The 12,094-nt window shown below is 40.2% G+C and overlaps 1 protein-coding gene across 1 annotated transcript in view; it reads right to left on the bottom strand.

The window, feature by feature from the left end:
- Positions 1–12,094, bottom strand: part of ANKFN1 (ankyrin repeat and fibronectin type III domain containing 1) — a gene marked incomplete at both ends in the record, with an annotated part of 53,356 nt that overhangs the window by 22,001 nt on the left and 19,261 nt on the right. The window contains 3 exons of the mRNA XM_079544212.1: positions 2,410–2,517; positions 5,841–5,931; positions 7,099–7,196. Of these exons, the coding sequence (XP_079400338.1) occupies positions 2,410–2,517; positions 5,841–5,931; positions 7,099–7,196 (297 nt within the window). The remainder of the gene's footprint in view (positions 1–2,409; positions 2,518–5,840; positions 5,932–7,098; positions 7,197–12,094) is intronic.

Below are 12,094 nucleotides of genomic sequence, written 5' to 3'. Positions count from 1 at the left end.
GCTTTGGTGCAAAGCCTGAATGAACAGACGTGAGCAAGAGATGTGTGGAATCTGGGCAATTTAACCCTCCCACATCACTAGCATTGGACCTTGTTCTTATATCTCCTTTATATTCTGAAGCTTTTACTCATATCAGCCAAATAATCTCAGCCATTTTAGACTGACTGCCCTTTCCACTTTTTTCACCTCCTTTGCACTCTTCCTCTGCTCTCCTTCAGCCAGCCTCAGCAGCACACCTGGGCAGTCCTGCAGAGGGATCACTTCCAGGAAAGCCAAGGGGACAAGGCTTCAGGTTTGAATTTCACTTCACTTTAATTCACTGTGAATTAGTGGCTGCAAGCAGATTCAGTGGTGTTCTTCAAGCAGTTTCAAACTATTTACTGACACCTCTAAAACAAATGAGGAAAACAGAAGCTACAATGTGCACTTAGAATGAAAGGAATCTGGAAACGAGAAACATGATAAAGATTGCTTCAATGTCAGGCCAGGTCCTCTGCTTAGATACAAAAGCACGTCCACTCTGACTTCTATTCATGACAGTTGAAGCAGGCTTCTGTCTTACGTGCACCAAGTGGAAAAGTTTACTGGGGCTTTTCAGTCATTACCAATAGTTATCTCAGGTCCTTGATGAAACTTCTCAGATGTCGCTGAGATTGACAAATAACAGTCAAATTGTCGTCATAATTCTTAATTTTTCTGCAATTACTTTGTCTTGACTTTTATAATCAAATTCCTGAAATACGAGGGATTGACAGTGTCATATATTTCATGTAAGTTCCAAAGAGTTTTCTCTTATGTTATAGACCTGATTTATCCAAAATACAGTTCTGTGTAATGTTAACATTACAAGCAGTTCTGAGATTCTGATTTAACCAGATCAAGGGCGTTGCTTTTGCTGATTCCATGGTGTAGTACTGCCCTATGGAAGTTCCCACATCCTCTTTCCAACATACAAGAAAATGTTCTGAGCTAAACAGATTCCCTATATTGTTGTCATGTATTATTTGAGCATAAGGAGCTTGGAAATCAGTAACAGAGTTGTCTGTGCTTTGCTTTGAGACTGGAGTTAATTTCTGAAGCAGCGGAATTTTATGAGAACCAGGTACTGGTGTCAAATTCTTAAAAGAAGGGATTTTCTGCATGTTTGTAACTGCTTCTTCTCTGGGCTGGTATGTCAGTAAAACAATTCATTCTAAGAATATTCTCAGATGTTCCATCACTTACTCCCTGTTCACTAGGAAGGTGGCCTGAAAAACCTCAGAAATGTACCAACTTTGGAAGAGAAAAACTGTACCATGGATAATGACTTGAATCACGAAAAGCTATGTAAGAGATGGAATACATTGTTTGTATTTTTACTACCGTGGCCACCTGCAAGTGATAATGTTTGCATGAATTTTAATTAGGGAAACAACATTTTCTTGCAATTTCTCCTTTTCCTTTCCAAGAAACATAGTGGAATAGCTCCAGTTGCTATGGTTACAATGGCTTGTGGCAGACTGTGGATCATCATGATTGTGATGTATTTGCATATAAAGAACAAAGGTTGCATCTTTCCATTTTATCCAGATGATTTGAGCCCTAAGTATTTCTGTGATTTTCAATCAGTTGATGCAGTTTGAAATAACAGTCATACTAAGTGATGAAAAATGAAAACTTCATGGTAGTTCGACTTTTCAGTTTAAAATAAACTCCTTTGCAATGAAGCATTATTCCAGTTAGAAGTTTATTTTAAGAAAATAAATAGCACTTTTCAACAACCCGTATAGAGCACGAGTTTTTATATATTCTTTAAAAAGAATGCCAAGCTGTTGCCTTGGCTCTTGAGCTATTAAAGGCACAGTCTGTTTCTCATGAATGAAGAGCAAAGAGCTGGCTGAGATTCGAACTCTCTCCCAGTTTTGATCCATTCTATTTGAAAATGTAGCAATCTTATCTTCCCACTGCATTGTGCAACTATTTTTCATTATAGATTGGCATCACATCCAGTAGAGTACTTAGTGTCTTCCATTTGGAGGCAGCCAAGTCTCTTTTTTGATCCAAAACAGTTGTTAACTCTCTAAAGTATTTCTTTATATTAAAAAAATAAAAGAGAGACCCTTGAAACATTTTAGCAGAATCCTGCGTAAAACTTACTTGTAGGAAAAAGCACATCAGTAACTGCACAGGGCACAGAGGGAGAAAGGGTGTGTCTGTGCTTGTGTACATTCAAGCTTTCAGATGTTTCCATCCAACTAATTTCAAGGGTTAAGAGCAAGATAGTAAGCTAAAGTGATTCCAGATGGGCCAATATTAATATCTTTCTTTTCCTGATGAATGAGAAGGTATGACCTAGTTAGAAAACTGCTAAAATTACAGGCGCCACAGAGGCTTCAGCTGGTGACCTACCACATAGATATTTATCCTTACCTCTGCAATTATAATGCTGATGAGCTGCTCGAACCTGCTGAAGGAGACGTTCCAGGGCCTCACTATGTCCCCTGTGCCGAGGCTCTCTTCCACTGCAGTCTTTCCAGTCTATTGAACAAAGGAAATAAACAGAAATGAAACACAAAGTAGTAGGAGAAGGTTTTAAAATATTTTCTTGTCTCTGATGTTTCTTGGCTGCAGCGGAGGCTTACATCAGGGCACGCAGGAAAAATGGCAGTTGTTTCAAGGCTGCTGCTGTTGCTTGTACAATAAGCTTCCTTTGCTTTGTGCCAGCTGCATAATTAATCATAATGATGATTAACAAAGAGCTCACAATCAGCTCCCAGAAGCTCCTGTAGTGACTGACGAGACAATGGCTTTTTCTCTTTGGCACATAAATAGCTCCTGCTGCTGTAGCATCAGCGCTGCACTCAGCCTGTTCCGTGCTGACCCTCTGTACCTCGCTAAGATCACAGCCCTGCTCCTCCCGTGTTTTATTGAGGCACCATGAGGCTAAATGACCTTCCTACAGTTACGTAGGAAACTGATGGCAAAGCAGAGGGTGAATGTTTTCCAAGAAGCAGGGGTTTTGTCAGTGGCCTCAGAAACACTGTGAGTAAAAGCACTTCTGAAAACCTCCCAGCACCGAGGCCTGAAGGAAGGCTGGCAATTCCTGCCCCGGCATCATCAGTCTGCTCAGCACTGCACTCATGAGGCAAGAAGCTGTGATTTCTGTCCCACATCCTCTGAACCTTATTTGCCATTAGCTAAAATCTCAGTCTTGATTTTAAAAAGCAGACAACCCCTTCACAAACAAGAGGATGAAACTGTCAGAGAGGAGCTCTTTGATTCCAGATTTGACCCTTCCTCACATCGTTATAAGAAAAAATTATTACACCACAGTTTCCTGAAAGAAAGTAATGATGGATCAGGATATTAAGAGATCTGCCTCCAAGGGAGACACGCTTCCATCTTGCAGGCACAGCAGCCAATACATATTCAGAGCCACCAGCAAACAGTTTGCTCACTCACTGAATATACAGTTCTACTTTCTAGTGCAAGTTCTGTTAAACATTCCTTCCAAAGGACTCACTATGCCAGGAATATAAATTTATGTTTGCTACCATTTAGTATAGCAGCTAGAGTGGTGGTAAGCCCCATAAAGGGTGAGAAGACAATTGCTATCCTGATAGCCTGTGGGCAGTTGTAACAGCTGCAGGCTGGCTATCCTGCATGATGTATGCTTTTGCAGAGATCAAGAGCCAACTGCATTTATAACTCATGTTGGGAGGTCAGTTCTCAGATCTCCTTCGGCAGCCAAGAGGAACCAAATGGAATTCAGCAACACCAAAATGCTCTGGGTCATCAGACCAGGGAGGTTTAGAACAACCTCGTGGTTTCTCTGTCTAGGTGGTTCCCAAACTTTTAGACTCTCCAGTCTGCCGACTGCCTTCAAAACGACATGGAAATCAGACCAGCTTCCCACACTGTCCATGAATCACGTGTCTGTCAATAAGCCTAGAAATTTTACTATCCACTGTGGCTTTACAGAGCAGCTGCAGAATGCCAGCCACAGCTTTCCAGGTAGTTACTGTTTGTGAGAGGGGACAGTGGCAAGCACTCACTCATGCTGCAAGCATGATTCTCTGAGGACATCACTGACTTTTGATGCTCTGGGATTGGACTGGATCCAGATTAGCCCTGGAGCTTTCATTTACCTAGCATATTCTAGCTGCCATCACAAACAACTTTGTACTTAATGTATTCACATTGAATTTTTACCTTAGGGCCATGTTCCTTAATATAACACCGCTGTAATTTCACATCGCTGCCGTCTTGCCAAGCACAAGTCTGCTAGCTTTCAAAACTAATGGTGTAGGTATCTGCATGGACAAGGTTCTGCCCTTGGTACCTGCATCAGTATCTTGTCTCTCAAGCTAAAATTCTGATATTGCTTAGCAAAAAGATTTTATACTTAGTGAGCATCTCACTTGTTGGAAAGCTTGAGCATGTGTCACTAAGGGCATTTCGATGGAAATGCCATACTTGTTGCTGGCTATGTGCAGTGAGCTGAGCCTGTCCAATGTTTCCATGTTCACCAGCAAGGAAAACATACGTACATAGCTACATCCACTGCAATCTGAAGCAAAACTTTCCTCGCAGCTCAAACCTTTGGAGCTGTCATGTACTGTCAGAAGGTTAATAACAATGGACAAGAAATAGACAGGAAAGACAATGCAATGCACTCAAAGCAAATGTTGTATCACACACAGCTACAGCTTGAGATACAACCAGTTTGTCAGGAGTGCTCAATTCTTAGGGGATATTTAGCTGAATAACTGCCAGCTACTGCAGAATAGTCTTGTTTCTCAGCTTACATAAGTTCTGGATTTGTGGGGCCAAATCCTGTGTACTTACTCCTGAGTACAGTCAAGGTAATTGCACGTCACTAAATTATTCAATGCAACTCCACAGTAGTGAGTTATCCACAGAGCCAAGAGTAGAATTTTCTGCCATTACTGTAGCACATTTTTGTTTGCAAACAGAATATTTCTTTAGCCTAGATGCTGGCTTAATTCTATGGTAAACAAGAGCAAAACTGTAGCAAAATAGGATAGTGATACTGCAACAGCTTTGATTATTCCACACTTTCTATTACCACCATTGCTTAATTTTCTCACATTAGCATTCAAGGTTATTAAATTGTTACATTAGCCTAATAAAAGCAAGTGCTAATGCAATAAAATGAAAAATCCCACTTTACTGCACTAATCAATACAAGAGAAGCTGTAATATATTGAGCCAGTTCAGCAACAAATACTAAGTCTGGAAAAGTGACTAACAATAGAATGTGGCTACAGTAGATTAATAACCACAAGTGCAAATTTGCACTGAGCCTGAGAAAACCTGTAAGTCTGAAACAGAAGAAAGGCTTTTGGACACGTCTGCAACATTTTAGTGCTTGCGGGCCAGATCCGACCGACATCTGTGCCACAATACAGTATTCTACATACTGCATGCATCCCATAACTCCACCAACTTCAGAACTGAAAACTACGAGAATGGTTCAGAGAATGGAATCTAGGACACTACAGTCACAATAGAAAATTGCGTATGATAGGTGTAAGTATTTTGGTTTTAGCAGATCAGTTTTGATCCATTCATGTGCTGAAAAATGAAGCTCCATATGCAGAACTCTATTAAAGGAAATGAAGATCAAAGGATAAGAAAAATAAATACACAAATGTGATATTATATATCTTTTTTTGTTGGGGAGGAGAAGTTAAGTTTTATTTATTTCCCTTCTAAGTGACACAGTAATTAAATCATGAACTCCAGTACACTTGTCTTCTTCTGTTCTTTGAAGAGAGAGAAATTCTGAAAAAGCAACATGAATAATCAAACTGGGAGTGCAAACAAGCTCGACCTACTTGAAGGAGAAGCATATGCAGGAGTAGATCCTCGTGGAGGTCCCCATCCTCTCATATTGTATGCTGAAACATGAATGTAATACCTCTGGCCCTACAAAAGGAAACAACTGGAATCAAAACTTGCACTTCACTTGAAATCACGGCTGTAATAACTGGAGAGTAGCCCTTTCAAAATTGCTTTCTTTAAAATCTCTTACGTAGCTTTCAGGGATGTCAAATGATGCCCAATGAACTACTGAAAAACCGCACAATGATTACAGGGCAGGTGATTTGGAGAAGGTCAACAGAAGACATTGATGTGATGTGATTGACAAATTGTGATCTCTCCTATTAAACAATGCTTTTAGAATCAACTTTAAGAATAAAGTCCCATTTCTGCTGTAGTATTAGTCTTGCTATGAGCACAGTAACTGAAGAAGCTCTGCTTGGCCATCACTGACATCAGTCAGACCTTCAGCAAGCATTTTGATGCGTAAATCTAGGCCAATGAAAAGTGCTTCTGAAAGTTTAGCTTTTTGTTTACAGATGTTACATACTTTAGAGATTATGGACAAACAACCCCTAATCACTGCTCCTCATGTGTGCCTAAGAAATAGACTGCGCAAGCTTGCTTGATTTTAACTTAAGATCAGTTACTTTGTTTCGTTGCTGGAAAATGAAGAACAGAGGAAATGCATACCGTGGCTCTTTGTGAATCCAAATTTGCTTGCACAAACAGTGCAGAACTGCCAGTAGGAAGAAGGTGCTCAGACACATGCTCAAAACTATTCTGCTTAAGAATACATGTGAATGTTTATCAATTTTCTCAGTTGCTGACCCAGTTCTTAGCAGTGTAAAACATGTATATGAAAATAAAACAAAAATGAAAATGACTGCCATTAACTACGTGTTCCTGAAATAAGTAGAAGGGAAAGAGCAGTTATTTTAGTTATCTATCATCAGAGTCAGGACTAGAACTTTCACGAGCCTTTGATCTGCACTAAGATTACCCTGCGATCCAGAAAACAGCGGCTTTCATTCCAGTCTTTTTGGCTCCATCCTAAGCATGCCAACTTATAAAACAGTTCATGCTGTCTGTCTGTTCCTTTGTGAATTTCTGATCACGGATACCAGACATATTATGCTTAATGACTGGAACTTGTTAGAAGAAAGGCACTCTGCAGTTGTTACCAACAGCCAAGGATGCAAATTATCAGTGTCTTTTTATCAGTGGGGCAGCAGGGGGCATCAAGATCTAAATGAATCGTTTGGCACTTACTGTTCTGAGACCTGTGATGGTGCATCTCAAAGACTGAAGATTATCCAGGATTATTTCACCAACCAAAGGAGAAAAGTCTTCTGAACAACTCCATTCCACTAGGAAACAAACAGCAGAAGCAAACTGAATCAGATAACAGTCCCACAAAAGGAATAAAAGAACTTCACAGGTTAACTTTTCTCCTAGCAGTTTACCATTCCACGTGGATACTAAAAGTCATGTTTAGCAATAATGTTTAGGAAAACTTTACACAGTAATTAAATTATAACTCTGTGTATGAGAGAGAAAAGCAAAATATTGCTCAAAAGCTTTTCAGGAAAGAATGCTTAAAAGTACCCTGCAATACAAATTACATTCAATCAACATTTGCTCTTAGTTAAACAATTTCCTTTTAAAGAAAGGGAAGCAGTTGGAAAAGAGTAGGTAAAAGATTTGGAGCTGCTAATTCCATTAGGCAGTTTATATATCCAAACCAACAAAAGCACTGCTTTGCAATTGTGTCTGCATATGTAGGCATAGGAAGGGAGTCTTTTGGGCTCCACAGGACCACAAAACTCCAATCACTTAGCTCTGTATAGAAACATCCTCCTTTGACCAGATCCAGCACTCGCAAGAGTCTCTTTATTGATTTCAGTGGGCTCTGGCTCCCTTGTCCGAGCCTGGTTCTGCTGTGGTCATTGAAATCACAGAGCTCCACAAGGACCTATTAAATTTTATCCATTTTTGCAGTGTATTAAGTGGTGCTGGGCTGGCACATCCCTCCCAACCTGTCCTACAGCCTCAATCACAAAGAGTACCTTCACCAAAGCACCAAAGCATTCCCATCAGTTTGTACCAACTGCTCATGTTCCTACTTAACGGGTATGAACTCAGCAATCTTCTTGTATTCTTCCTTATTCATTGCAAAAGTTAATGCAAGAAATGAAAATGGATGCTGACCATGAAAAACTACCACGTGGTTTTAGAAAAAGGGGAACTGATGGCTGAAGATAAGAAAACCACCTTTTGAATTATATGTTAGTAATGACAAGTACTGCAGTGAGAGTTCAGGTTCATCTCAGTCGTACCTGTAGTATTTCCAGACTCAAACTTTCAGGAAAACTTACCAAAAACAGTGAAATTCATTACACATAATAACAAGGGGAAAGCCCACCAATTTTCTGGATTCACAACTAAGCAGAAAATCAACCAATTCAAAATCGGTAGATTCAAAAACTAGCTTATAGATACTTCATTTGCACATTTATCAGAGTTGGATTCCACAGTTGAATGATCAGAAAGTACAGGCACTTCAATTTCAGCCTGTGGATCTTTTATCTTCCCACTGCGTCATACCGGCATTTTCACGTTAAAAGAAGCGATATTTTTGCTCAGCACATACGTTTAACTGCCAACAGGTTTTTCCTAGATTAGCCAAGTATCAATAGCACAACCAACTTTTCCTTTCTCTTCCAAGCCAGTCCTTTCCTTCGACTGCCATTTGTGAATGCAGAGCATGTTCAGCAACGTTTTTGTATTTGCTGAAATGAAAAGGATATTGATTTTGTCTACTGTACCTGAACTTTACAGTGTATATTTTTCTTACTCTCCTTGGGTTTTAAATATCTAATTACTGCCAACCTTAATGGAAGCTATCTCTGTACATTAGTATGAAAATGTAGAGACTGTTACTGTACCATGTTGTAGGTTTTTGTTGACAATGTAATTATAGCAGTGCTTATAAGTGCCATTAAACTTGATGGCCTGTCAGAGTTTCCATTATAAACCATGATTTTTCAGGGCTTATAACTCTGCTCTATTAAATCATTGAGGACATTGTGTACATGCTGCAGACTAAGACATTCTCTATTTTCCAGAAGGATAAATGAGAGAAACCCCTCCTGAAGTGCTGAACATGCTACTAACAGACATGCAGTCATTTCAGATGCCATTCTTCTCTTGGAAGGGTTGTGTAGATCAAACGGTGTCACTCCAGACAGATGCTGTCAGCATATCCTGTCTTCACTGAAATCCTAAGCATGACAGTGTGTTTCTCAGCATGAGGGGCAGGGCTGAGGTTGTGCTTTAGCACAAAACAACAGCCAAGGGTGAAGTAAGCAGCTTTGAATTCCCTTGGAGTTTCTCAAATTTTTAGCTGTTCTATGGACTGAAGAGTATCCAGACATCAACTAGTTCCTTGGACACATCTGAAGCACTGTCATTTTTGACAGCACATCGTTCTCTGACTCATGATGCCATGATATAGGCTGCTGTTCCTTGCATTTTCTGGTTATGCAGAATGCAGAGCTACTCACCCTTGCGATGGACCAGGATCTAAAAACTGTGCAACTTTGTGCAAGAGCAACCCAGCATGGAAACACTGCTGAAGCCTTGCCTACTTTCCAAGAGAGAAAGTGCTGGAAGAGGCTGTTCTGGAAGCAAACAAAAAATAACAGCTCTCTGTGTAACTGAAGTGCTTGGTACTTTAAGAAAGAACAAAAGGCTGGCTGCCCTCAGCGCTTTAGAAGTTCAATATAAAAATACGCAAGTATGAAAACCTGAAGATGAAGAGGGTCCTTTATAAGAGCCCAGGAACAAGAGCTGGTCTTGTAGGCTGTACCAACCGTGCTGCAAAGGACCTGAAAGCTGTTGGGTGAATTAAGGATGGCGCATGTTCCAGTCCTGTTCTGAACACCCCACAGGCCTGCTTTGTCGTGAACGCTGAATGTCTTCGCTGTTGCGGCTTTCCATCTGACACTTCACGTTATGTCAGAGCAGGGCTTTTTGTGTGTTTAATATATTGGTGACTATGTGTTTTAATGAAGGTGCCCTGTATTCCAGAGCTCGCGAATGCACGATGTGTTGCTGCGGTCGCCAAGATAAGTAGTAATTTTTAAATAAACAGCAGTATAAACAGTTACATAAAACTCATGTAAATTGCTGGCACATAATTTTAGACTGGCTTAAGTTATGTAACCTACTTGTGGCCAAGTTGTGTGCGCTTTTTTTTCCTTTTTAATACTCAATTCATACACTTTAAAATAAAGAAGCAAGTTTGTTTTCACCTGTTTCTTTTCTATTCAGACTGAGTACGCCTTAAACAGCTCGCCAGAAAGACTGACAGACAGATAAGGGAAAAAGTGAAGGTGCAAAACACCTCCCAGCTCTTTTGCGGAGTCATTCAGGAAAACACCTTCTCCCTGCTAAAGTAAATAGCTCAAGCCACTGTAGAATTTGTCACTTCTCTTGGCATTTATTTTGCTTGCACTTAAATTATTCACTGAATTGCTGAGTAGATTAATTAGACCCAGGGACATGACTTAGGCTGTTAAGTTGATAGCATCTATTGAATAGTGTGCTGAGCTGCAATTCTGGGTTTTACTCTTGCATTTGCTACTAACTTGTTGTGATTTTGGGGAAAGCATTGTGTCACTATGACTTTTAACCCAGACTCTTAACGCAGCAAGGATTCTTTCTCCTTCCCTTCCTCCCTGTGTCCAGGGCCCAGGCTGAAGGACACTGTGATCCTAGCTTGTGTTCCCAAGGGCCTCCAAACAAATAATTGCATTGTTTAACAGCTTCCTTTGAAATGTAAAACTGAAGGAGAGCCCTAATGCCAGAAATCCCTTCATGCCATCTTTTGCTGCCTGCTATCTTTATGAAATAATTGTAACAATTGACACTTGCAGTGTCTTAGCAAGTTGAGCTAACGAGGCAGTCAGGAGGAACCAGCTTATTGGTGCACACAGCTCAGATAGACACCAATATTCTTGATTTTGTTCACATTTTGTCTGTTTAGTCAGTACCTCCTAGCTGCATTGAGCTAGCCTTTCCAGGTTTAATTTCAAAAAGAACCCAATTTTTGCAGACTTGGCTTCAGGTTTTCTTTATGTCTCTTGTGTTTTGAAATTCTGCAAAGAATGAGAGCAGAAAGACAAGTTATACCAACTGTATAAGGGTGCTTCCATTAGGAAAAAAAAAAGTTTGGCACTGAGGAGTCACTTTGTGTTCCCATGGATCTGGTTTTCTGCATGAAGGATGTAAGCCATCCATTTATGCACATTCAATTGCACCGTCTGAAATAAGAAGAATTCTGTTTGGTTAGAATGTAGGCAGGGACAACATTGGTTAGAAAGCTACAATGCAAACTGGCACTGTGATAACAACCAAGATTTGTGCCTTAGCTTTCCTATGACAACACAGCCCACTCTGGCTGTGGAAAGGAAAGTGAGAAAAATACACACTAGAGCTGTGAAAAGGGAGAATAAATGGGGTTCTTATGCAAAGGCTTCATGTCCTAGGAAGGTATAGCAGGCTTGGCTCTGATCTTATGAATTTCCACTCCCAGTGGATTCGTTCCACTCATGTAATCTGTGTAACCAAAGCCAGTGGGGAGGTTTATGAAAGTAAGGACAACTCATTTGTGTGAAGCATGCATGGCTTAGGCTCAGCTTCTTCCCAAACCATAATACATTAAAAGCTAATTAATAATGACTGGTTGGGCAAATGCAAACAAAAAAGTAATCTATCAAAATGTACAAGACATACTGGAACACTGCATAGCACTGTTAACAAAGAAGGTAAATACACAAACCCTAATTCAATTAATCTGCTTAATGGGATTGCACTGCTTTTCTTCTGGTCCTCCTGTAACATATTTTTAAAGGGGGACATTGTTGAATAGATGTTAATTACTCATATTTATGGCTTTTGTTTCTTTATAAACAAATCTGTACATTAATTTAAAGATCATTCACCTCTCCCGAGCATTAAAGCCCGGTGTCACTTCTTGTTTTTACTTAATTTAATTTATTGCCAATTAATCTAATCACCAATCCAGATTGAGAAGGGAGAAAACATAAGCAATTAAACACTTAACACATACCCTCCTCCTTTCCTAGTCTCAGCTTCCTTTGTTTCTACCAGGGGGTTACTCTCAGCATTGAGGTTCTCTGTTGGTTTTGGAGCTGTCTGAGCCCCAGGCCTCCTCCACCTGTGGGCCTTGGCTAAGTAAGCT

This window comes from Tetrao urogallus (assembly GCF_951394365.1).
Source record: "Tetrao urogallus genome assembly, chromosome: 18".
NCBI lineage: Eukaryota > Metazoa > Chordata > Aves > Galliformes > Phasianidae > Tetrao > Tetrao urogallus.
The sequence above is the reverse complement of the archived record's forward strand: the minus strand, read 5'-3'. Positions and strand labels throughout refer to the sequence as shown.